Source organism: Tympanuchus pallidicinctus, unplaced genomic scaffold (assembly GCF_026119805.1).
Source record: "Tympanuchus pallidicinctus isolate F22 unplaced genomic scaffold, pur_lepc_1.0 scaffold13, whole genome shotgun sequence".
NCBI classification, from domain to species: domain Eukaryota; kingdom Metazoa; phylum Chordata; class Aves; order Galliformes; family Phasianidae; genus Tympanuchus; species Tympanuchus pallidicinctus.
In genome coordinates this window covers 15188540-15216226 of record NW_026294648.1, presented here as the reverse complement: position 1 = coordinate 15216226, position 27687 = coordinate 15188540, and the positions used below count along the sequence as shown (strand labels likewise).

Below are 27687 nucleotides of genomic sequence, written 5' to 3'. Positions count from 1 at the left end.
TTAGCATTCTCCAAGCAAGCACGATGCAGCATGACACTGCCTCCCACTGACCACCACACACCCCCACCTCTGCCCCACAGCCTCAGGGCAGCCCAGCCTACGTACGTCCCCACAGGCAGTGGGCATCTGTCTCCCACACCCCAGGGGCTGGATAATGGCTCTGCCTGGAAGGGAGCATTGATCTGAGAGGAGCACAGGGAAAACCCTAATGGAGCACCATCTCAGCGCTCCTCCATTCATTTAGAGATGCCAAAGGACTTAATTTGCAATAGACACATGGGAATTACAGAACAGCTTGAGTTGGAAGGGAACTTAAAGTCCCTCTCATTACAACCCCTTCTGTGGGCTGTGTGCACCCCACCAGCTCAGGCTGTCCAGGGCCCCATTGCAACCCAGCTTTGGGCACCTCTAAGGATGGGGCACCCACAGCTGGGAAGCAGCACACAAGTGATGCCCCACACCAATCTGAGCACCACCTCTAAGAGGTGTGAGCATTCTGAAGGTAATTTCCTAGAAGGTTTCTGGAAAGGAAAAAAAAAAGCTTATCAGCTTTCCCTTAGAAGATGAGAGTGCATCAGACAAGCTGGGAACCTGCTGCAGCAGCTTCCCATCCAGACCACAAACCCTACTCCAAAGGACAGCTTTCTGTATTTGACCTTTGCTTAAACTTTAAGGAAAGCTTCCATTTGTCTTCTCTGTGAACTCTTCTGCTTATAGATTCATCCTCCAGGAAGAGACAGTACTTTTTTTTTTTCCCCCCTCCTTTTTCCCCCCCTCCAGGGGATGGCCTCATTTTTAAAGATTTCCTCCTGCAATCTTCTCCACTCTCTGCAGTTCACATATGTCATTTTATACCTATTTCTGAGTTCCCTTCGGGAGAAGCCGCGCATTAAACTGAGAAGCGATTAACTACTGTAAGTGATTTGAACACAGCCTCGGAAAGGGCGATTTGCCACAGCGCCAGCTTCGCTCAGAACAGACCATCAAAGCCCTGGAAAAAAAAAACACGCTGCCTTTGGAGAACCCACAAAGCCCTGAGCATCATCTCATGCAGGATCCTCCTTTGGCCACTCATCCTGAGAACAGCAGAGCAGCTCCTTGCCCTGGCGCTGCCTCCCCTCTCCTTGTGGCTTTTTCACAGCCCGCTCTGCTAAATGTCACACGTATCATTAGCATTATAAACAGAGGATGAAGGCGTTCTTTATCTTCAAAGTCACCATAAAAGTGAACCTGAAGTCTGTTACTCAAACGCTGCGACAGAAATCAGCTTAATTAAATTCTAAAGGGCTTAAAACAAAATATACATTGCAATGATGGGGGATAGAGCATAAACTTTTTAATAGTAGTAACCAAGCCTGTTTGCCATTTCTACAGGTGTAATAAAAATGCTAATATATGTTAATGTTTAGTCTGTGGTTAATGTTTTGTCTTGTTAATTTCCCCAGGGCTTTTATTACTGATTTAAATCTGCCACAGTGCTGGAGTGATTGCATTGCTTCCACGGACTGTGGCCCACTCTCAAACCCATTCCGATTAACAGAAGTGAATAAACATTTAGCTAGGACAAATGTTCTTATTCTATGCTTGTAATCATTATATACATTTTGTCAGGAGGATGTGAAAGAACTCCCCACTCCCTCACCCTTCTCACAGCAGAAGATATGATTATGGACATAACAATGAATCTACAGCCCTTTATTTTTTGGAAGCACGTCATTATTCAGCAAGTAATGATCACTGCGGTTTCACACGCTTGAGCAGGAATGCAATGTGACAACATAGATGTCTTCTGCACACATTTCTCTAACATTCCCCATTAACAGAGTGCTGCTGCTGTTAATCAACCCTGTTGCATTACGACCCATGATTCAGACATCACCTTGCAGGGATTACATAAGACAGCCTCCTGACCAAGCAGCCAGAACAGCAGGGATGGCAGGGAGAGACCTGCCCTCCACGCTGAGCAGAGCACTGTTCCATAATGCATCCCCTTTAAATAATGCAGCACTATAATGTGTAAGATGCACACAAACACTAATGCTTAGAATAACAGCGCCTGTCACACCAGGGCAGGCAGTGCTGGGGGACCCCTGCAGTGCATTACCAGGGGGCTGTCACCTCCAAAGCCCAGTGGACATCCCAGCTGAGGATGGATTGGTGAGAAGGAAACATAACCATGCAATTTTTCCACCACATCCTCCAGTCAGAACAGAGTGCCAGGAGATGCTTCGCAGAGGCTCAGTGTGGCAGCAGGAGCATGGAGGACCCCTCTGCACCCAAGGCTCAAGCAGAGGGCTGCCAAGGCATTCCCATTGCAGCGTGGCACCCCACTCCCAGCAGCACCCAACATTCCATATGTACATAAACCAGCACACCCTGCCCAGCTCCCACCCTCGCTGACCCAATCCTCCGCTGTGCTGATGCCCTTTTGCTCAAAGGAGCCATGACCTCCGTTGGAGCAGAGCCTTTCAAACGTGCATAAAATAACGCAAACAAGATGTTCCTCCTTTCTAGCACCGCCAGTATGCAGCATTTAATCCACCAGAGAAAGCTGCTTCGTGTTTAAGCAAAAGGCTGTTTATTGTTATTTATAGGTAGAGAGGAAGTTGGACTAAATGATCACAGTTGTTCCTTTGCATTTATAATCTATGACATGCAATTAAAGCACAACTTTTGAAGTCAGCCTTTCCCTCCAGTGTTTTGTTCATTCCATGTTTAACACAAAACAGAGTATTTGTTTCTTATGGGCAGACCTGGGCAGCAGACCACAGGGCACGCATTGGTGTCCCAGCACAGCTAACAGTAGGGACCAGTCAAGCAAAGAAAAAAACACACTGGCTTCATTTTCAGCACACGCTGATGCAGTTTTCCCAAATGGAAACATTTCCTGGAACAGGGCCCTATAGCACACTAACACACCCGTTATGTTTTTAAGTTAGATCCGTGCAGTCTGATGTTTCTTAGACAACCAAACCTCGGTTTTATTCCTGGAAAGAGGAACAGAATTGCCTGAATGATGAACACACAGCAAAGGGACAACGCAACAGAAAAGAAAAACATGGAGGAGTGAGCCAGGCCAACCAAAGTCTTGCTGAGAAGCAAAACTCATTGCACACACTATTATGCTCGTATCACCTCTGTTGCATGTCCCAGCAAGGCCGTCCTGCTGCAGAGAGGGTTACCTTCTCCAGCTCAACAGGCTGAGAAGCAAAGCAAGGAAGCGGATTTAAGGATGGCCAGTTTCCACCAAGATCATCCCAAGTTCCTTTCTGCACCTCTGCCTGTTGCGTGGCCACCAACACTGGTGAGAAAAAGCACAGGGCACAGACAGAATCATTAAGGGTGGAAAAGGCCTCTAAGATCACCAAGTCCAACCCAACCCATCCCACCATGCCCATAACCACGCTCCTCAGTGCCACATCTCCACATTTCCTGAACGATGAGGGCTCAAGGCATGCAAGGTGCATTTGCTATTTTCCTTCACTCCGTTAATAGGTTTCCTTTGCAGATTGCTGTGGATTTTAATATTGCACTTTTTTTTTTTTGCCTGAAGCACTACAAAAAGGAACAATCAGAGAAATGAATTCCTAACAGCTTAATTTAGAGAGGAAAAAAAAGGAAAAAACAGATATCTGCCATCAGTCTGGGACATAAGGCAGCAACCTGGAGACAGCCTGGCAGAGGTTATTTAAAAGCAGTAGTGTCAGCTGGGCAGCAAATGGGGTCAATATCCACTGGTCCAACTTTCTCCCTACAGCCTCGAGCAGCGATTCAATTATTCTTTGAGAAATACATTGTTGAATAATTAAAAAGTTACTGCATGACATTTTGTCTTTAACCAGACTGATTCAATTTGGGAAGTATAAAGCCATTATAATGTGTCAGCTAGCAATTAGCTACTGTACACTGTTTGTTCTTGAATATAATCTTTGGGTAGAAGGGTAATATTCTCGGAAACGCAGCATTAACTTGTTTCTCAATGACTTTAATATGGCTCTTTTCAAATTACTGCTCATAAAATCTCAGGAAAGAAAAATCTACTGATGATATCCCATCTCCTTAATTAGTTCTCTTTCTATCAGGAATCCAATAGTAAGTATAACATTTATATAAAACAGAGCACGCCAGGCTTACTGCTAACTCTGCTTTAACTGGTGATATCAAAGCAGGTAACAAAGAACAGCCATCCTGTAACCCATGAGGGTCTGTGCTCACAGGTATACGCAGCTTTTTAGATGTGTACTTCAATGAACTCTTGCACCAAATCCCAAAAGGTTTTGGGAGCACTTTTTGCTATGAAACACCATTCTGTGAAGGGGCAGTTGAGCTGTGCAGAAAACCTTCCAACTCCAAAGCACCCCAGTGCCTCCCAGCCATCAACACAGGGCCAGAACCCCACTGCCTGTAGCTCTCCCATAGGAAGGGCCCCAGCAGCCACCTCTCCCATTCTCAATACCACCTTCTGCTAAAGCAACCAGGCTGGAGGCACAGAAGCTCACCAGATCATCAGTGGTTTGTTTGTTTGTTTTTAAGTTGCTCAACATCTCCTGCAAAGTGATAACAAGCACTGGATTTCCAGCTAAGCCCAGAGCACCACCAGGATGCGCTATGGGGGCACGGGTGCTCCCCAGGAGCACCTCCCAGCTCAGGGGTGCACAAGGCTGTGCCCACAGCCACACCGCAGCCTCCTGGGGCAAAGCCTGCAACGGAAATGCAGTAATTGTTAATGGCAGAAAGTGGTAAAAATCACTCAGCACTGCAGGGATCCGTTGCGGTAATATTCATCCATCCAAGGCCAACGAAGTGCTCAAGAAGGCCCTGTGTTTTTTCATCCCTCACAAAGATCTTGTTATTCATCTTTTGATTTCTTAGTTTCGAAGCTACCGGATCCATATTAATTTTTTTTTTTTCCCCTTTCCTGACAGCAAATTGTCTAATCTAATTAAAGGTCAGAACAAAATAATTTACTCAAAACACAGCAGACAAGGTAAAAAGACTCCTATTAGATTTTTGCCCGTGATAAAGGAATTACAATTTTCCTAAAGACAAATCAGGCTTATTGAAAATGTAAATCATTATAAACATCTTTATAGAAAATATCTTCAGGGCTTTTTCTTAGACTTTGTAACACATCTTGCTCTTATACGCGCTGTGGTTAGTACAATTGAATTACAGAGTGACTTACAGCAGTAGATTAGGTTCTGCTTGATTGAGAATATCTTTATAATGGAAATCGGTGTGCACTTTTAACCTTGTTACAATGCTGCCTTATATGTCTGATTAATATATTAGAGTGGCTCATTCCACAATAGGCTGCTTACAGGCAGGTGGAATGAATCTGGTTTTCATCGCAACACCTTTACTGATGTTGACAAACCAATGGCTGGAATTTGATCATCAGAAGCAAAATTCCTATCAATTCATATCCAGTGATTCCAAAACAAGGGGCAAAAGCACTGGATTGGAACAGATGAAATAATTTCACTCCATTTCTGTATGTCATCTTCACTTTTTACTCACTTTGCAAGCTTTCACAACTCAGAGATACAGATTCCACAACAAACTCCTGGTAGAAAGCGCTCCTGAAGGGCTTTCTGGTTCCAAAGCAGTGACATACAATGAGCAATGGGCTCACGTTGGAGAGAAGGAAAACTTTCTTATGAGAAAGAGTGGTGCTGCACTACCACAGCTATCCAGGGAACAGTGGGAACACAATCCCCAAAGGTGCTCCAGAACCATGGAGATGTGGCACTGAGGGATGTGGCTATGGGCATGTTCACAAAGAGGAAGGATGATGGAAACACCAGCACAGACCACTAAAATAGCAGAAGAAATAGCTGCTTTCTGATGCTCTCGAGGGCAGGTGCACGAGGTAGATTTGTACCATGACATGGATCAATATGTGCTTTCCACATCTTAATAAACTTTAGAGAGAAGTAACTCAGTTGTCTTTAAGTTATCATCAGAAACCACTAAGCTCACTCACTTCATCCCTCTGCAGGTCAGTGCCTAAGAGCAACATCTCCACCACAGCAAAAGAGAATTAGGTGTGAAAATTGATTAGGTTAGAAAGATACACCTGCATAAAGAATCTCTACATTCACCAGCTGCTGGTTGGATTTTTTTTTTTTTTCACCTCTTCAAACAGAAATAACTCTGCCACAGTGACTGCAGGCTATCAAGGCAGCTTTCTGCAGCCTCTCACTCAAATGAGCCTTTCACAGAATAATGAAGTTAGCAGCAAACTTCACCCTCATGCATACATCTGAGAGCAGGACCTGCACCCTCAGGGACTTATTAGTGGGGAAACCCAACAGGTAGAGATAGAGAAGGGCTCTGGCTTGCTCTGCTGCAATGCAAAGAGGCCAACAGGACAGCTTGGCCAGCAGTGGGCAGTTGAAATACTAGCCTCATCTCTCCGCAATTTCCTTCCAGTTAAATATATTGGTAGATGGCATCTTTCATGCCTAGTACCTCAAAGCTACTTCATAATAAGATGTAAAAATGATACAACGCATTGCTCTGAGCGCGTACTGCATGCTGGCAGAGAATTCAAAATGAAGCACAGTACTCATTGCAACCCAGAACATCATTTTCTGCATTGCAAAACAAAATGCTGATGCTCTGCATGGGTGGCTCTGGGCGCTATTTCTGCTCTGCAGAGGACCACCTTTAAGCTTCTGTTTTGTTCTTGGTGCATTCATCAGCATTGCTAATGGGGGAGTTGGTTACAGTCCTAAGGCAGCAGCACTCACGGGGGTTATTGTCACTGAAAGTAAACTCAGAGTAGTTAGCATGAAGGATGCCCCAGGAATGACCTCGGATGGAGTTCCTGGTAAAAGCTGCAGTTGTGGATAATGAGGCCAGAAGAGAGTTTAGCACAAAAAGCATAACTAGACAGGTATGTGTGAGCACAAGAGTGGCACTGCAGGGCTGAGTAAGGATACGGTATCTGTAAAGGACAGAGCAGAACACATTTTGCAGAAGTTCTGGATGAGAAGCAAGGGGGTCGTGTCCACAGGTGTGAATCTTGGGTATTCTCTCTCTGTTGAAAAAAAGACATCCAACCAGCTTCAACATGGACTCAGACAGCTCCCTGATTCCCCATTTAGCATGGAGGGCACTGTCCTGTCCATAGGGACGTTTCAGACAGATACAAAGCAATGGAACTCATGCTGTAGAAGTAAATTCCTCAGGGCCAGTCCATTTTGCCTTGCTCCAACACAAACATCCTTCTGACAAACCAGATCTGGATCTCAGAAAGAATCCCAAGCACAAAGCTGGCTTGACTGAGAAGGGGCACTGAGGAGGTTCAGTGTAGTGCTCAAGTTAAGAACACATCTCCAGTGCCCGGGACCATTGGGAGGAGCAGTTCCCACAACCAGTGCTTCTCACAGGTGGCAGAAGCCTTAAGACACCCGGAGGGGTTTTTCTGACACTGTGATCTTCAATTCAGCCTGAAACTCATTTTTTTCCCCACCTCAAATCCAATTATTTCAAGTCCTTGCATTACATCCTTGACCATTACCATTTATTGTAAAATGAGAGCTTGAAACTTCAAAGCCTAAAGCCCAGAACTCAAGCAGCAGAGATACTCATACACCCCCCCCCAGTACACTTCGGCTTGGGTGACATGAGCACCAGTCTCTCCTTTTCGACATCCCAAGCATCCCCTATCCAGGAAAGGAGAGAAAGTTGGCTCTGTGCAGCGAAGAAAGCAGTGTAACACTGCACAGCTGTATACCAGCACTTCCAACAGCTTGGACAGTTTTCCTCTGCCAGCTCCTAGCACTGATGTCAAGACCAAGTAGAAATCTAAACATCTGGAGAAAAACCAGTTGCACAGCAACAAAGCATCCCCTCCACTCAAACAAAAAGCAGGCCAAGTCTCAGTATGCACAAGCAGGTACACAGAGTTGTTAATTAACCTGCACAAATCTGTGCACTCCTTCTGACTTCAGAAGAGAAAAGATGCAGGGCATCCCACCACGTGCATCATGCTCACACCGTGCCCTACACAGCATCTGAAATGAAGTCAAGCCAGGCTCAGTAGGCTCCCTATGCTATCCCCTCCCATAAAATGTAGCAGCCTTAGAAAGCTCTTTTTACGGCACAGACCATAAAGTTGCCACCAACTGTGTGATCTGCCTCTGACCAAAGTCAGTGAAAAGATTCGTGTGAGCTTCGCTGTGAAGTTGGGTTTGGCATCAAACATGTTATCAAAGGATGCTCCCCGTGCTGCAGGGAGAGGGGGGCACTGCCAGCAGCAGCCTTCTACTTTTAATTAAAAAAATGCATCACTGCAAATTCCACCGAAATGCCACAATGTGCCAGAGGCTAGAACGCATCCAGTTAAAAGAACAGAGGAAAAGCAATAAAAAAAAACAAGGAAAAAACAGAAAAGCTTACAAATAGAAACAAAATCAAATGCTACTTTAAATTAAAGCCATGTTGACATCTAATGGCATCTCCCCCTGCTTCACTCTGGCCATGTCTGCTGCATCCACCTAGCGGCTCTGCAAAGCCCTGCACTCCATCCACCAGGGCCAGACCCAATTCAGTGATAAATTCCCCCCAGAGCCTCACTTTGCCCTCAGCATGGGCAGCAGGTACAGCAGCACACTGCTGTGCCCATGAGAACATAGGCAAGGCTGACCAATGCATGAAGCACACTGCATCCTCTAGAGGCAAAGCTTTGTTAGCAGCAAGTTAATTAACAGCATACTAATAATGAGCTTCTTCCCTAGGGCAGGCAAGGCATGCAGCTTCCAGTGGGCTGAGAATAACCTCTGAGCTTCACTGCTGCCAAGGGGCAAGCGGTGGCCAAGAGCACCCATGCCAAAGTCACTCCCATGAGCAAGATACAGACTCATAACTCAATTAAATCATTACTCATTTAGCACCAGCCAAGCCACCAGCAACATGGGGATGTACAGATCCAAATCAGTTCAATACTTTGCTGTATGCTCCCCCAGCTATCAGAAAATCTCCACTATCTGAATCTCCTCAGCATAACACACCCAAGGAATTTTCAGAGGATCTCCTTGCTGATACCATCCTTGGTGGTCGGATTCATTTCCGCCCTGCAGCAGAACAGACACCTGCTTGCCCCTTATCACACTGCGTATCACAAGATGGGTAACAAAAGTAAGCAATGAACGCACCTTGGAATAGCTAAGCAGCTCTGAGCTTACTGAAATCCAAGCCTCACTGTATTTAGCTTTGAGCAAAAAAGAGAGCTGGCCACCAGCATTAGGAGAGCAGCCAGAGGATTAAACTTCTCCGATAATGAAACTGAAAACGCAGAGGCAGTGCACCCAGCTGCCTATCCCATAGCTGTACTGCATTAAAAGTACAAAGAAACCCATCTGAGCATCTCAAAGAGAATGATTCTGCAAACCACGCTGCCATTTCAAAGCCTCCCTCTGAAGCCTCTCCCCAGCCCCAGCACAGAAAGAAATCCATTAGCAGATAGGAAAACATGGCAAGGCTCCCTGCTGCCATCCGGGCAGTGCAGCCCCCAGTCAGCTGCCTTAACAGCAGCACGCACTGCACCCCCCCAATAGGAACTGAATAACTGGGTATGGAGACAGGGCATCTCTATCCCCACCAAAAGCTCCTTTACTTACACACCCTTGAACTTCACTCCTGCGCATGGGCAGGTGCTGCTGACAGAGCTGCTGGCTGTGAGGGGAGCAGAAGAAACTCAGCAGTATCAGCTGTACTGAGTACTCTTGTACCCAGAGGTGCAGGTCTGATATGTTTTTGAGTGGTAAGTTTGTCAGTGTTTTACATTATTTGCTATGAGCTTGTAGAACTAACCAGAAAGATCTCATGTTCCTTTGAAGCCTGCTCCCATTCCTAGATTTGACTGTGCTACAAACATCAGCTCCACATTATGTTCATATCCAACCTCAATTACACCAGCAGGTAAAGCTCCCAGATGTACAGTGCAATACAGATAGCAAAGCTGAAATCCAAATCCTTTTCTCTGATGACTTACACCTGCAGAGCATCCCCCACTCTGGGTGGAGGAGATGGCTGGAGCCTCACCCCCAGCCACCCATCTATTTCCACATGGGTCTCACCAGGCTACAAACTGCTTCTTGCTCAGTCTGCTATGATGGGTTGAAAACCCCAATGAGTTACAGGAAGGAAAAAAAGCATTGGGGAAAAATATTGACATAGACCAACTGTGTGTCTGTGCTGAGTCAATAATCTTCACCTCAACTCTGCAACCTTACAAAATAAAATTGCAGTGCTGGCTTCTGGGAGGGGATCCCAGAGGACGTCAGCTGTGTGACACCCAGACCTACTGTCTCTGATGTAGCTTCTACAAGAGAGAAAGTCCCAACTCCAAGAGGCACGGGGGTTGGATATCTCATGAAGTTTATTCATGCTGTGTTAGACTGTCCTTGTTTGTGGTAGGAAGCACAGGCTGATAGTGATAACTACGTTCGTGGTTAAAATAACAAGAAGAGAGGGAAGCACCAGGCACGTTTTCAATATGGACCCAAAACACTGGGAAGAAGTAGTGCCATAAGAACCATACCAAAAGTCCAAAAGACAGACAAGGGTGGCAGTGTTTATGTTCAGGCTATCATCCCAATAAAGGGATGGAAGATAAGTTTTCCATAATTCCAGAGGATTTTCATGACGAATAACCTTCCCTTATGCTTTATAACATACAGCAAGTTGAATTTTGAAAGAAATTTTCATGCCAAGGTCAGAAATAAAGGTGCTGAGACAAAAAGCCAGCACAAGAGCAAAGCCACATGTTTTCAGAGAAAACTCCTGTGGCATTTTAGGCTTCGATATGACAATGGTGTCTGAAGCCAATCGTATTTACAGAATAACAGTAAATACAAGTGTTTGCTTCCAGGTATGTTCTTTGAAACTCAATATGTGCCAATAAGTTTAACAGAGAAACTTTCATTCCAGCACAGCTACAAGAAATTGCATTCTATCACTTAAAGGCAAGGATGTATGCCCCAGATCCCAACTGAGCTGTGTTATAACTGCCAGCTCCTCCATCACTGCCCCGTTCCTCTCTGAGCAGCTCATAGCTCAATTGTAAGAAGTCACTCTGGGCTCTGGTTGACACAAGAGTTTTAGCTGAGCAACAGCAGTACTTCAGGATTTAAAAACCCCAGTGACCGTTCTCTTTAAGTGACAATTGCTAAACACTTGGCTTGCTTGCCTTGAAAATTTTCCTCTGCCCTGCTATAACTCAGAAACATCTCTAGAGCAAAGAAAAGAATCACACCAGTATTAAATAATCAAGGAGGAGCTATGTTTAAGTACCTAACTATAGGTGGCACTGATACATTCCAACTGCTGTATCAAATATGAAAGTAATGAACAGTTTGCCAATGCTCAGTGATTTTGTGGTTTGGGTTTGTTGGTTTTTTTTTAGTCTTAAAGTCAGTCAGTTTATATACTGGTCTGGCAAAGGATGGGTACCTAATGGCTCTACTGCCATGGCTTGCAGTGACTTTAGCAGTGCACTGTGTACTTGTCCTTCCACAAACACATTCTCAGCAGACAGATCAAGGTCTCAGCAAGGTTTGGCAACGAAAGTGACAGCCCTGCCAAAAAATGCATGCTTAACATTGTGCCAACAGAAGTACAATAGAGGAAACACTGGAATCACTCTAGGATCACACAGCGACACAAACTACTGGTGCACACTTACATGAGTGCAACCCAACTTCCCAGACATTTGGTCCTTGTGAAACCACTCAGGTGCCACTATGCATCTACGGGCTGTGAAATAACGTGGTGACACATCTCAGGCAACCACCAAGCAAGAGTGGCTCAGAAAACAGCTGAGAAGAGAGCCTCTGGCTGAATGCCACAGAGCTCAAAATCTATCATCCGATACATTTCCAAAGCCCCAAAAAGATAAGAGTTACAGTGCAAGTACTACGATGACCTACATAAACACAGATCTTTTGTAAACAGCAGCCAAGAACGACAGGAACAAGCAGCTAACAGGAAAACATGATAGATTTTAATCATCACTCGCTTTAAGCAAAGCATAACACCTTTGCCCCAACCCCCAGCTCCACACTACCTGCACAGATCAACCAACTGTGTCTCAAGAAAGCCTCCTCTGCAAAACAAATATTACGTTACCACGTTCCATTTGCCCTTGGTGTTCAATCAGAACAGCAGCTTTTCTGAACAAGAAAGCCTCAGTTTCTCAGGAGGTTCAGAAATTCACACAGCGTGTTTTTAGAACATCAGGTCTCTCCTAATAAGTAGTAAGTAGCCTCAACCCCGGGATTAAACACAGCCCAACTAGAACGAGTTACCCAAATGAGGAAAACTAGACCTCCTTGAGTACATGAGAAAGCACAGATGAGAAACATGTTTGGTGGGCACAGCAATGATGAATTGATGGTTGGATTAGATGAGCTGAGAGTTCTCCAACCTCAATCATTCTGATTTTAAGTGTATGTCTATACTTAGCATCTACTTAGAGTTACATTTTAGTAACGATAGAAGAGGAAGAAACAGTTTTCTTCCCTACCCCAGCCCACAAAACTTGAACTCCATCTATCTCCCAAGGATGCTCAACATGCTGAGACAAAGCTGCCACCAGGCAATGCAACTCTGAATCCCACTGCATTATATGCTCAAGAAAAAAAACACAGGTATTCACTTGAATGAGTGAGGGTGGTTTTTTTCCCTCTGTTAGTTTTCAGCACAGTCCCTGGAGCACCAGAGAGCTAAGGGACAGCTGAAAAGCACACCCTCTAAGAAGGACCCGAAGTAGGCAAAGCACCCAGTAAGTAAAAAGACACCAAAACATCTCAGTCCCTGATCTCCCATCCCACCTACATGGCTGATGCTGGGGCAAATCCAGAATTTCAGTTCTGAGCAACATCACATACAGAAAGAAGAGTTGGACTCACCCAAACTGGTGAAGGGGCTTTCTCATCATGCAGCACTCCTCCCCCAGCAAGCAGCCCAGGTCCAAAAGACATGCTCCCTTCAGTAACCAGCCCTTATCTGAGTCCAGGGCTCTAAACCCTGCTCCACCCCTTCTGCCCAGGTAAGGAGCACAGGTGCAAACACTCTGCCTGTGCTCTCTGGGCCAATCACTCCTCTTCACCAGGTGCTCAGTCACCACTTCAAGCCCTGACCTAATAGCTTCCCCACAGCTGACCTTTCCAATCTTACTATTTCTGTGATTCTGATGCTTAGTCCCCCCAGACACCAGTTTCAAGTGCTCTCAAAAGTTTTAAAATAGAGAACTGAGGTGAAAGGAGAAAGGAGCTGGAAATCTGAGCCCGTGGTGACTGTTGGCTGTAGGAAAGGGGTAGCTTGCTTCCAGGACACAACCAAGCCCTGCTGCAGCCAGGAGCACAAAAAAAACAACTCACAGTCGCCGAGAGTTTTCCTCCATTCTTCTGCACGTAGATGACTGCGTCCCGCACCAGGGAGAAGAGGTTCAGGAGGACGTGCTCCATGTCATAGACACCACGCATGCCCTTGGTCAACCCCTCCAAGGAGCTGATGTAATCTCTCCAGTGACGGTCGATCTCACCAACCCCTGCCAGGCACCCATATGTCACCACACCGCAGTACCCAGCGCAGGGCTTGGCCAGGAGCAGCCCCTGGCAGTGTGAGCAGTACCACATCTTGAGCAGCGCCCGCCCGCACTCTTTGCTGAGCTTCAGGTGGTCGGTGGTGTTTATCACCTCGATTCCCAGGTTGAGTGCCTGCAGAAAGACCCGCGTGGCCTGCAGTGACTTGGACACCTGCGTCATCATCATCTTCGGGTAGTTACCAAAGGCCTTGAGGTCTCTCCTGGCTGCGCGCAGGCACTCAGTCATTTCCACCGAGGGATCCGGGAAGCCAGGATTGATCAAGTGGGAGTAGACCAAAGGAAATAAACTATCAAAAAATTCATTGATCATGTCATTAACGCTGATGTCAGAGCCCAGTATGTACAGCGAGACATCCGTGAAAAGTTCTCCAACAAACTTCAGAGCTCTGGGCCCCATGCTCTTGTAGTGGTTCCTAAACATGCTGTTGGTGAAGTTCCTTGCGTGCCTCACTACGATCTCAAAGGCTTCTGCAGAAGAAAACAAAACAAAACGGGTGATTAGGAGATGAGCTCAGAAACAAGGGGATAACTTCAGGTCCTATCACAGCTGCAGAGGCTGCTCTCATCCTGACCAGTGTGGGTCAGCCATGCCTGCTGCAATACTGAACATCTTCAGCCATTAGGATATTAGGAAACATTTATTCTCAGGAAGAGTGGTGCTGCACTGGCACAGCTGCCCAGGGAGTGCTGCCCTGGAGGTGCTCCAGAACCATGGGGATGTGGCATTGAGGAATGTGGTGATGGGGGTTGGGGTTGGACTTGGGGATCTTGGAGGTCTTTTCCAGCCCCAAAAACAATTTCCAGGTGAACGCCCACATCCTTTAAGCATGAGCTGCATTTCAAAATTGCAAAAACAAGGATCTAGTTAACATTTCAGTTTTTAAAGAAAATATCGATCCAAGAAAAGGGCTAGACTGCAATTTTGCTCTCTCCCTCTTTCCATATTGATTTGAAATTAACAGGAATTCTATCTTCAGACAGTTTAAGACAGAGATAAATGTTTGACAATCTACAGTGTTCAAAATCAGGGAACAGTAAATGCCGACATTACATTATGAAAAGTAAAAGATGTAGGAGTTTAATCACAGAGGAGATTCAGACCTAGCTGGTAGCACCACGTGTCCTCACGCCACCTGAAAGGCCTCTGCAGCTCCTTAGCTCTCCTGAATCCACATTTTATCCTCCCTGGACATGGCAGGCCCATGGCCCAATAGCAATGCTGAGCCTCCAAGCCTATGGGTCTCTGACACCCCATGACGCTGCTGCTCTCAGCCGTGTCACTGTGCACCCAGGCTCGATTTGCATGGAAATTATCCATGTTCAATAATTAAAGGGTGTGTTTAATTTTTAAAGCCATAAGTTCCATTTTTTTTTTCTCATCAGAGATGCATCTGTGCGTGGTCTGACTCCTCCACACAGGGATCCAGGATCAGCACAGCCACAGGCGGTGCCGGGTCCCCAACAGCTCCCAGACCACCCCCAGGACTCCACACTGCTTCCCCCCAAGCACAAACCATGCACACAGGGACCTGATGCTCCCTGCTGTCTCCCATTCCAGCATGCAGAAAACTATACTGTGAGCACTGATTGGAACAGAAATGACCAAACGCAACCATTCAGACCACATTTTCACCTGCCTGGTGCCAGCAACCCTACCAAAGCAGCAGTAGGAAAGCAGATTCTGGCTGCTCCGCTATAGCAAGTTTTAAAGGAAAAAAAATAAAAATTCTTTAAATAGGACACAGGGATTATGAAACTTTTTTTCTCCTTTATCCTCAAGAGCACCAGAATAGCTTTTGCCTGAACAAAGAACACAAAGCACTTTTTGGGGCAGCGTTTTTAACAGTGCCAGGATTCTCATGCTGTGCTCACGGCTCGACTTTAACCTCCTCTCTGTGAGTTCCCTTATAAAAAGTCACCCCGTCTTCCCTCTCCTCGCTCCTCTGTGCTTTGCAAGTTACCATCAGAGCCGAGGGACCCTTCGCTGATTAGAAAAATATTCCAGGCTCCAATGCAAGGCTCCTACAGCGAGAGATGCTGCAGAAAGGAACTGAGAGCAGCGTGCATCAGAGCAGCACGCACACACAGTCCCACTGCTTCAAGGGTCGTGACACGCACATCGTTTTTCCCATCAAGCTGCCTGAGAGAGCCTATTTCGTGTGCCTCGGAGCCTTTGCATATAGCCATTAGAGAGCGCAACAGGCACAACAAAGGCACACGGAGCCTCCTGCTGCCCCGCTAATAGATGTGAGAAATAATAAAACTTGGTCCAAAAAAAAAAAAAACCCAAACAAAAAGCCTCCCAGATCCAAAATATCTCACACCCAAATCCCCTGGCGGTTGCTACAAGAGCACTAAAACCCAGGCACAACCCAGAGCCGTGCTGTGAGTGCTTCAAAGCGCAGGAAGTGTGTGGGTCAGCCCCCGTGCTCAGGGCTTTGCTACTGGCAAAAACTCATATCATGGCATTCCTGCAGTTCTGACTGCTGGGGGACAATTCAGGCTTTTATTTCTTTTTCTTTCTTTTTCATTTTAAGGATATTGTCAAACCCTGCCATTTAAAGATGCTGGTCCTCAGCTCTTGCCGAAGCAGAGCAAATATCCTGACAGCAGTGATGGGGCACACTGGCAGACTTGCACCCACCTTCCAGCAAGCTTGGCAGCACAGAGTTCACGTGTTACTGTCTCCATCACTGTAACTGTGCGTGCATCACAGGGCTCAACCACTCTGCTCTGCCCCAGGGTGGGAGGGAACGGCCTCAAGCTGCACCAGGAGAGGTGCAGGTTGGATAGTGAGAACAATTTCTTCTCTGAAAGAGCAGTGGAGCACTGTCTGCCCAAGGAGTCACTGTCCCTGGAGGTTTTCCAGAACAGTGGCACTGAGGGACGTGGTCAGCAGGCAGTGTTGGCAGTAGAGGAATGGTTGGATCAGATGACCTTGGAGGTCCTTTCTAACCTAACTATTCTAACTTCTCATTGCCAGGTGAAACCAAGGGAAGTGGTGCAGGACATGAGGCACAGCACCCCCAGCTGCAAAGCTCCATAGCTGTGCTGTAGATCTAGTGATGAGCTCTGGCAAGGATGGTTTATTAGGGATATAAAGGATGCATGAAACAGTGAAACCTTTACTCCAGAGCACATTTATCAGGCAAGAACTGAAAAGTGTGGGCTCTCCTCAAGTCCCTGGGGGTGAATTGCAATGGTCAAGAAGGAAGGACAATGCTGTGTCACCATCACATTGACACATATGGGCAGGTGCCATCTCCAATAGGATCTTGTGGCACATGAATTCATATGTTCCTAACTCAATCGGGTGAAGTTCCTACCTTCACGTCCAGGGTTTCAAATGGTCTAGAGTCCCATATGTTTAAAATAAATGCTCAGCCACAAGAAGCCATACCACACGCTTTAGCATTCACAGGGGGAAATTCCAATATTCATCAAGAAAATCCCCCAAGTTTTTGCTTTTTTGCAAGCTCGCCAAGACATTTTCTGACGTGGCAATTGCTGTGGTACTGCTGGGAAACTGAGAAAGCAGCCATAGGCATCCATGTGTGAGTGAGGTCTGGAGAGGGAAATATTTCTTTAATACCTCATGGCAGCAGCCTGTATTCCTGAAAGACACACAAAGGAGCTCACCAAGAGAGAAACAACTGTTTGCAATAATGGCCTGGCTGCCACAGGCACTGCTGGTGAGACGAACTGTGAGCCATTTTTCAAACAGCAGGTAATATTTATTTACAAACTTGGAAAAGGTTTGCAGTATATTGAGCAGAAAGGAAACAAAACCCAAGAGTTTTTCCCCTGGCAGCAATAAGAGCAGACTCCAGATTTGTTCTTTTATGATTTACACTACTGTGCAAGTTTTTAACAACATTATCTGGAGACAAAAGCTCTTCTAGGCAACATAATTACTTTTGTCTGCAGCACTGCAAAGCCCATCAGATGGTGCCACTGCTGCTCTTACAAGGTTTGTTTCTCTGAACACATTTGGAGCTTAGGAAATGGGTTTTTCACCCCTCGACTATGAGACAGCCATTTGGATTACTTTTGCAATAGTGTCATGATAAAATTTATGGACTCGAGCTCCCAAGGATTATGAGATTAGCTTCAAAGCATTTGTAATAGAAATTAAAACAGTTTAATTATTCTGTCTTCCCGCTTTCAAGCCATCAGGGCTCACATTTTCTCCCTTTGCTCCATCGCCATTAGAGCAAAGAGGAGAGGTCCGTGCCCATTCTCCACATCAGAGGGGGCTCCTCTCCCCCATGCCCTCCCACAGGATCCAAGGTAGAGGTTTCCAAAGGCAGACCTGCTCACCAGCCAAAGCCATACCATTCTGCTCATCAGAGAGCATCTTCTCCTAATTATCTGCGCCCATCAAAATGCCAGGCTCAAAACCCATTCATTTTAATTGTTCAGCTTATTTAGTGCCCTGGCATTTGGAAACACACTCCCTGAAGTTTTTCATAAAAATACTGAATGCTAACTCCTCATTAGACCCTCACCAAATGCCTCGAGAACACGCTCCCATTGCACTGCAGGTAGCCATCCGACTGCGAGCAATTAGTCACGCTGCGGCTCACCCGGTTATTATTCATATCCTGCACACAAACCCCTTAATGTCAGGGCTCCGAGGTGCCACTCTCCACGTGGGCTTCCCAAGAAGAACTCCCAAGACAGACCACCTGACAAAGAGCTCCTCAAAGGAGAAGTCTTTCCAGGAGCTTTGTGCTTGACACGCGTCCGCAGCGCTGTTGATTAAATATGGGTTGCACATCTAGTGTATAATTTGTTTTCCGGAGCATCAAGGAATATTCTGCTTTGTGCCTTGACAGATGTGTGAATGCTTAAGAGAGTCGTGAAAATTTAATAAAGACAAAGTTAAAAATGCAAACAGTCAAGGCTGGCACGAGGGGAGGATGAACATGATTCTTTATCAAAGCCAAGGGGAGCGGGGGGAATAAGGGCAGGCTCAGCTGAAGCTGAGGAAGCACAAGAAAGAAAGGCAGAGAGGGATGTATGGGGCTTCTGCTGCAAGAAAGTGGCTCTTTTTTTAGGGGCAGTGGACGGATGGCAGGATAGGTCTGGTGAGTTGAGATTGGACTGGATGATCTTAGATGACTTTTCCAACCTTAATGACTCTATGATTCTATTTGGAGGCTCTTGTTTTGAGAAGATGTTAATCTGCACCATCCACTTGTGCAGAGGGAAGTGGGAGCACAGAGCTGGGCTCAGGGCCAGGGAGGAGCATTTCTCTTTCACAGAAATATGCACACTCCCAATATTTCATATCTTCCTCTTTCCCTCTAAAGGTAAAAAGTTAATTAAACCAATCCAAGAGGACAAAACAAATCACTGAAAGCACCAAGCTTTTGTTAGGTTGTAATTATATCAATAATGTGCTCAGAACTAATGTCACATCTCTGGGGAACTCTCACCTTCACCGTTGTTACTGCAAATATTTACACTCCAATTCACATCACTGTTCTCTCTCCATTTTGTTGCAAAAATAACAATCTCTACCCACCAGTGGGAAAAAATAAAGGTAAAGTGCCCCAGAAACCAGCTCTTGGTCAACCCCCACACTTCTACTAATTGGAGGCCCCAACATCCAAAATAATGGTGTTATAATGACAGCAAATATAAAGCTTGCCTCTTAAATGGACAAATTGTGCTTGAAAGAAGACAAGTGATTCTATAAATTCCGTCTCAAATTTACAAGGTGAGTATCTGGCAGCCAGCTCTTCCTAAAACACAGGACACCACTACGTGCGCTCCCTCCATTTACCTTAAACTAAGATGTATAAGCTATTTCCAACATTGCCCAACTAGCAAATTCCTTTATTCATCAAAATAGATGAAGGTAAGTCAAGCAACTGGGTTAAGCTGACTTGGAAAAATCTGGAAAAAAGACTTGTGGAAGTGCATTGGTCTCCTTCACTTCAGAGCAAGGCAGATCTGAGTCGGGTTTTCCAAGCTCCCTTTCATTTCAGAAGGCTTTTATCGGCCCGTTAAGTCTCCAACAATGGAGAACAGACTATTTATTTAAGAAGCAAATTCCTTCCTTTCTAATCTCTCCTGGTCAAATTCTCTTTTAAAGTTATCTCAACTGTCTGATGAAAAGCAAATGGTAGAAAATCAGTTCTTGATCCCTATAGTAACATGAAGGGCTTGCAGGTCTTTAAGGGTACCTGTTGGCTGTTTTTAAAGCACTTCAGCCTCAAGCCTTTTATTTCTGGTTTTGCTTCTTACCTGTGCTCTCAGAACTCAGGAAAGACATTTGCTCAGCAACAGAGTCAAACGCAATGAATATCGGTGTAATTTTCTTCCCCTAAAGAGCAGCTCTTCCCAAGACAGAGCAATGACAAGGCTCTCAAAAGCAATTTAGTGATGTCAGGCTGATTTTGTCTAAAGACATCTCAGGAGGATGGGGATTTCCCGCATGGAGATGAGAGTGTGGATCATTTCAAGAGCCCAAATGCTATCGCTCCCAACATATCCCAGACACACCAACCCCAGGCACCATCCCCAGCTCAAGGCTCCAGCTCCCAGACGTGGCCCTTTCCAAAAACTGGACTTTACCTCTGAATTAACTTGAATCGATCTCCCACACTAAATTTTTTATTCGCTCATTTTTAAGTGATGCATGGGCAGGACCCACGATTGAGACCTGATTTGATTAACGCTCCTTTCCCAAAAGGAAATGTTTTATCGTCTCCTTACTCCCTTTCATAGTAACTGGAGTGAAGGATTAGAATTTGGCTTTCAGGAAGGCAACTCAAACACTGATGCCAGAAATCGATCCAAGGCCGCACCCCCTGCTCCGGACACACTTTCCTCCAAGAACATGAATAATCCCTGCAAGGTAACAGCACTATTCATCTCTCCAAAGTTCCCCACGGGCATAAATCCCTTGCTGAAGAAGGGGCCACGTGCTCAGCTGCCTTCCTAGTAAATTAAAATTCAGCTTGTTCTTTTTCTAAAGAGAAACACAAAGAGCATGGATCGATAAATTTACCAAAAGTTAGATGGCAGCTGGTTTGCTCAGTAATAGAGCAACCACTCTCAGACGTGGTTTAGCGCATAATCCCCAGATCAATATAAGTTTTGATTTATAAATAATGATAACAAAAGTAGCAAGGACAAATAACGCTTGTAAAAAGTAAACACTTTCTCCAAAGGATGCTTCCAGCATAAACCTCTCAGAGTAAAGACTGCATATTTCAAGGGCTGCACGTGGAAACAACACAGAACACATTGTCTGGCACCATTAAATATTCATCCCCAGAGCTGCTATGTTCAGACACGTGCGTTCTGCAGCTCAGTGCCTCCTGAAGGCACACATCCTGCACAGATGGACACCAGCGATGTGCTAAGAGCACAGTGGCATCTACCAGCATGAGTTGTGACTGTGGGCAGCAGGGAGGTGGGAAAAGAAGTTTCCTACCTTAGGAAATGACCCTTGGTAGTGTTTGCTAAGCATGCACTTCTAACTATGGAATCTGTTCTTCTGAAGAAAAATTACCAGAGTCACTTCCCCTCTGAACACCTCCACACAAGATATTTCCTTACTGCCAGCACTGTGTTTATTATGGAGCCTTTCCTAGGCGTGAAAAAGAGGCTGGAGAGGATAATAAATCCCATCACCTGACAATGTTTTCAATTACTCTGCATGTTAAAACGATGCTACCACAAATAGGTTGCAAGAGATATGCTGCAAAACCTATTAACTTACTGTAAATCTATTCAAGCCAGGAATTTCACACCTTGCAGAATTTTACCATTAGTCCTGGGAATGAGTTTATTGCTGGACAGGGAGGGCATGAGCCCATGAGGGTCATTTTGAAGACACACAGCTCCACGACCTGGCCAAATAGGAATAGGGTTAGGGTGCTTAAGATGTTAGTGGTTAGTGCTTGCATACTTCCCTCTACATTCGCCACCAATAAAAGAGCAGATTTCTTTTTCAAAGCTTCTCCTCACTTCCAGATGGAAGCATTGCCATCTCTAGGAGGTAACAACAGCAGATGTACAATTCAGGACCTGACTGTATTTATATTTTATATTCATGGAGAGGAGAACATTCAAGGGAATGAAGCTCAGGGTCAAATTCAGAGATTCCTGACCCAATCACTGCCCCAAGCCCACCTGTGCTTGCCAGGAAAAATATTTTCCCTCAAAAAGTTCTTCTTCGTGTCTTCTTGTCAAGAATCAAAAAGATTCATTTCCTGTGAGGTCTGCACTTAACCGACTGGCTCAGGCATGTCAGAGACAGATCCTTCTTGATAACAGAGTAATGGGAGTTGTTACAGCCCCTGAAGAAGGAGCACAGCCGGCCCATTTTCTGCTATCAGAGCTGATTGTTTGCTGCTGCTCCTCCGCTGGCACTGAGAGAGGGAAGCTCGCATCTTCCCATCAGCATCCACTGCTGCAGGGCCTCCTACAGCAGCAATATGGAAGAGGTTGGTGGAAGGAAGGAGAAATTCAAGCCTGGCAGCCTTGAGCTGTGCCCACATCCATACAGCTTCATTACCTCGAGGTGAAAGCTCTCAACTGAAAGACCTGCATGCTTGGGACCAGCATTAGGAACCAGTCTGGCTCCTGCCATGAAGAGGGGCAAACATTCTCTGTGCAAACTGCATCCCATCCTTAAAACAGAAAAGTGTATGCTGATAGAAGGACATAGCATCCTTCTGTGCTCGCTAAGCCAAAGTTGCTGCTGAAAAGCCTCTCTCCCTTTCTCCTTCTGCCAATTGGATGGCATTTTATATACACAAGATATCTGAAACTGCAATAAAACCCCAGTGACAAAAATAAAACTAGCAATGGAAAAAGCAGCCCCTGCTCGGGGCGGCAGTGGGGGGGGATGTTAGAAGTCTTCTGTAGCAAAAGCCATTGAAGTTTGCAAACATGCAGCTCTGTGCAAACTCCTGGCAGACACTGAGTCCCCCCTTGGGTCAGACAAAGAGCCCACGGACGCCAGGGCTGCAGAGCCTCCCCATAAACACTTCCACTTTAAGCCAGTTTAACTGGAAAAGGTCAAGACCAGTAACAGCACAACATGTGTTATCGGTTAAACAAAGTGAGCAGCTATCAGTTAAACAAAGAGCACTTAGACACAAACCAAACCAAAGAACCTCTGTATTCCAGGCACCCAGATGCATCTCTCCTGCCCTGCTGAGCCACTCTGTTTTGCGTGCAGCCTCCATGAAGTCTGCGCAGTGATTTATTCTTTAGTTGTATATGAAAAAATAACTACCCAGGTAAAGAGAGTACAAAAGTAATGAAATAACACAGGTAGCAACATTCAAAGCTACTGATTGCCACCAACATCTGCTGCCCAGAGTTAGCTGCTATGTTTCTGATTTCCCATCAAAAAGCATCATCTCCTTACTGCCCAGCCTGTATATACAGCGAATCATAGAATGGCCTGGGTTGAAAAGGACCAAAATAATCACCCAGTTTCAACCCCCCTGCTATTTTCTCCCTAAAAAGCTCAAATGGAGATACACATTAAACAGGCCTTTACCAAGCAAGTCTGCTCTTTTCATGGCACACATTTCCATACTCTTCTGAGTACGGAACTATGGGCAGGATTAAAACCAGAGCATTCCTCACTCCAGCAAATGAGACCTGCAGGAAAACTTCGCCTTCGATAGAAGCTGAGCCTACTGCCAGGTGCTGGAACTGCTCTCGCTGCCTGCAGAATCTGTTGAAACAGATTTGCAGAGGGGATAACATAGGATTTCTGTTGAGAATTTAAAACCAAAACAAACTGGGTTCTCTCTGCTGTGGGAAAAAGCTTGAAAATGTGACCCACAGTGCTGGGAGACAAGAAAGGCAAATTAAGTGAAACCTCACAACGTATCGTTTTTCAAAATTGCCAATTTTAATGCTGATCACATTGTTCTCAGGACTTTAATCACGATTTCATAATGCCCTGAGGTTATGGGAACCAAAAACCACATGCTTGTGCTGAAATGAGACAGCAAAACATTCTGCAAATTCATCTTTCCTACGCTCATGAAGAACACTCACGTTTCACTCCTCATCTTTAACCCCCGCTAAAGCAGAACATTACCAGCATCTCACTGGGACTTACAAGCTTCAGCTAACGTGAACAACTGCCACTAAAAGCTGAAAAATAGTGTGCACCACTATTCCAACAGCAACAGGATTCTGCTCCACTTTGTCCCCATGCAAACACCCCGAGCAGAGAGTTGTATCTGCAGCTCCAAGCGGGGCAAAATCAAAATCAAAATCATAGATCGAATAAATAGAGGTGTCAGTGACACTGCAGAAGGTGAGCATTTCAGAAGGTACTTTGAGGTGGATTTGACTGCACACAGTCTTCCTCCATTGCAAATACAATTTATTTTTTATTTTTAAAAGGTCTGGCTTAAATTACCAGCCTTATGATAACTGTACTTGAAGTGGGTGCAATTTGCTCATGCCAAGGCCTCTCAGCCCAGCTCTGGGTGCTCCCACTGCTGCACCCATGCAGGAGTCAGACAGAGAAAGGCTTATTTCACTGACACGCTTTATTTGTTTGTACTTCGAGAAGGTAAAAGAGAGTGGAGGGAGTAAAATGTTAAGTTTGTTAGATTTTTGGTGCTTTTTAAATCATTTCAACAACCAGAACATCACTTCCATTCCAAAGCAGAGCGGGTTTCTCAGCCCATCTTTCCACTCTCCAGCTTGCTCTCTCCATCTAGAAAGTGAACTCGGCAGCAGAAAGCAAACAAAAAGGCTGAACTGCTTGTCACCCTTCACATTCCTGTGCAAACCCAGTCCTGCAGCACACTGCTCCTCTAATAGCCTAGAACTGAAACCTTAAAACCCTGTCTGCAGGGAGAATTAGACTGGATTTATTGCAAACACCTCCTCTGGACACTTGTAAAGCAATCTGAGAGAACCTAATGGATTTAGGATTTAGTTAAATTGGTCAACACAATAAAGAGATTAAGCGTGTGGTCAATCACGAGTCATTGAGTTAGTGCATCCTCAGGAAGCTGCCAGCCACCAGCAAGGTCCAAATAACAGCTGAGGAGGAAAAAAGAGGAGCAGAACACAGCTCAGATGGAGGGATGATGTGCATGGAGAGAAGACTTGGAGTGCCCAACTCTACCTGGCAGCAGTGTCACACACCAAGAAAAATAAATTGGAAAAAGAAAAGCCACTTTTCAGCTCAGTTCCCAAGAAAAGATTGAGGAGGTTTGCCACACACTGTTCTTTTGGTAGTCCAGGAAATAATTGGACCATATTCTGATTTCACATTCACAGAGGCAATACAGAAGAGCTTCACTCCAGCGATCTATCAGTCACACTCCTTGCCGCACCATTTATTTCTGAGTAGACTCGTTAATAACCTTCCACCCAACACAGTGGAACTACAAATGTTTTGTTCAGACAAGCCCTACCCTGCTTCTGTTAGCTCTTCCCTATACAAAAGCTATCTTCATTTCAGAAGAAGCCATTCGTTTTTCACAGTCGCCAAGTAATTACTTTTCAAACAAGCTGTAATGAAAAGCTTCCTCCATAGAGAGCTCCATTTCCAAGTGAGAACACAAGTATCCAAATATTTCAGTGGTTGGAATTATACTGTCATTGCCTACGTTGTTGGTTCATTTCATATCAAACTTTGTGAGGCTTCCAAGCATTTACACCACCAGCTCTCCTTCCTTTACTGTAAAATCTTTTTTATTGACAATTCAATCATGTCAGGTTTGGAACAGTAGACGCACTGATTTGATCAGCTATCATTGAATTTACAATATCTAAATGACAGCACCATCTCTGGCCCACGTCTCAAGCAGCTGCCTTCTATCGATTTATATTCTACTAGTAAGGAAGAAAAATTGCAGCACAATGTAGTGGTATAGTCTGAGATCAATACCAATTTTTTTCTTAATGACACAAAGGCCAAGATAAGGACAGCATAAGTCAAAGCCAGACAGATCAAATTTGCCCGATATCCCTTTCAATTACTGAGGTACATACACAGGGATGTGTAACATTAAAGCTGAGGGGAGCATTATCAAAATGGTTTAAAATTACAATGGACTTACAAGGATGCCTGACGTCTTCATGGCCTCAGGCACCATGATGGACAGGTTGGGTTTTCCTCTTTCCAGCCACCATGGCACACAGCACAGAGCACAGCCTCGGGGGTCTCTACAACAGCCTGAAAGGAGGTGGCATGGAGGGAGGGGTTGGCCTCCTCTCACAGGTAGCAGTGACAGGATGAGAGCTGATCACTTCATGCTGTACCAGGGGCGGTTCAGGTTGGATATTAGGGAATATTTCTTCCCCGAAAGAGTGGTGAGGCACTGGCACAGGCTGCCCAGGGAGGTGGTGGGGTCACCATCCCTGGAGATGGTCAAGAACTGTAGAGATGTGACACTGAAGGACATGTCATAGCCATGGTAGGAGTGTGTTGGAGTTGGGCTTGATCTTAGAGGTATTTTCCAACCATAGGGACTCTTTGATTCTACTGTATGATCTGGGCTCTTAGAGAGAGCTCTCTTATAAAGTCCAGCTCATCAATAACAAAAAACCCCTAATTATTCCAGTGGTGCCAACATTTCATTAGTTCAGTTGTTACTTAACAAGAAGTTACAGGTGAGCACTTTCTTCATTAGCACCTCTGTGATGATGGTAGCAGAACCTTCTGGCCTAAATGCTCTGCATTTATGCAGCTTGAATTCCCATTCTCGATTGGCAGCCGGAAAGCAGTGCTGTCATGATTTATGCATCTTCCATGCACCAAGTTTTGATAATTACAGGTTCCAAGCAGCTTATGATTACACTATTTGCACTGTCTTAATTATAAGCCCAAACAAACTTGGAAGTGAACATTCACACGTAGAGATGAGGGAGACAACTGAGCTCCTGACTGCCATCAAAACAACGGTCCCTGAAATTATCTGCAAAATCCTGTATGGGAGACTTCAAAAGAGGAAAAAGCAGATTAAAGTTTTCCTTGCTTCTTTCCTGGAGGCAGAAAAGGGCAAGAGTACTTTGATAATTATTAATTTATACGACCTTGGTGAGTACGCATTCATTCCTCATAGCTCTTTCAAATGCATTTAGAACAACTGGTGTCAGAGCAGGTTTAACCAAGGTGTGTGCGCCCATGAACAGCAGACAAGAAAACATCAGGAAAGAGAAGTGGGAAGGAAAGGAAGCGACTTGTTGGTTGCTTATGTACAACTCACTGCCCTGCTCTGTTCATGGCTGTGGCCTTTCAGTAGAGGGTTGAAATTAGATGATCATTGTGGTCCTTTTCAACCCAGGCCGTTCTGTGATTCTACGTTTTCTCTATAATACACTCAGCCTTTGAGCTAATGCTCCATTTTCTCCTCCCCTTCATTTCAGGATCATTACAACCCCTCCTATAAATCAGAGCGTCCTTTTGGTGCCATTACTCGGCAAAAAACGCCATGCAGAGCTTTTCACTTGGCACTGGCCATGTTCCAAAAGCTCCTGGAAAATGCTGCTTCCACTCTGAAAAACAAACGCTGATTTCTAATTGCCTAAAAGCATCAGGCATGCCGTTCAGAGACTGTTTCTTTGGAATAAATATTTATCGACACCCATAGCGCTCCTATTTCGGCGCTCTTTTTTCCCCTATCTAAAAAGAAAATATGCACATTTTGAAATGGGTTTGCTTTTCCTCTGTCATAAAAAATGCAGGCTGCATTGCTCATTCATGAGGGTTTCGTTTTTAATCTGCCATCTCAGACAGGTTTGGTCCGCGTTTTGTGGCGAGGACAGGCATGAGAAAAAGGAAACTTTGCTTTCAGAAGAAAGACTGAAAAGAAAAAAAAAACACCAAAAACCTCCCCAGTGCTTTTGCCTCTGAGAATCCCAGAAGTCCTTGTGGCAGCAGATGCAATTTGATGCTCACACTGGGTCCTTGAATCTCATTGTTCCCAGAGCACATTAACTTGACATTTCGAAATACTGTTTTTGAAAGCCACACTAACATGAAGGAGTTGCTGGTTATTCCAGATCCGCAGGGCAGCAGCAGAAATGAGGGTGGTCATTCATTTCTCCCCCACTCG

The 27687-nt window shown here is 45.3% G+C and overlaps 1 protein-coding gene across 1 annotated transcript in view; it reads right to left on the bottom strand.

Annotated features, from left to right (window-relative positions):
• Positions 1–27687, bottom strand: part of GPC3 (glypican 3) — a 114007-nt gene that overhangs the window by 53624 nt on the left and 32696 nt on the right. Inside the window, exon 3 of the mRNA XM_052673373.1 lies at positions 13392–14086. Coding sequence (XP_052529333.1) covers positions 13392–14086 — 695 coding nt within the window. The remainder of the gene's footprint in view (positions 1–13391; positions 14087–27687) is intronic.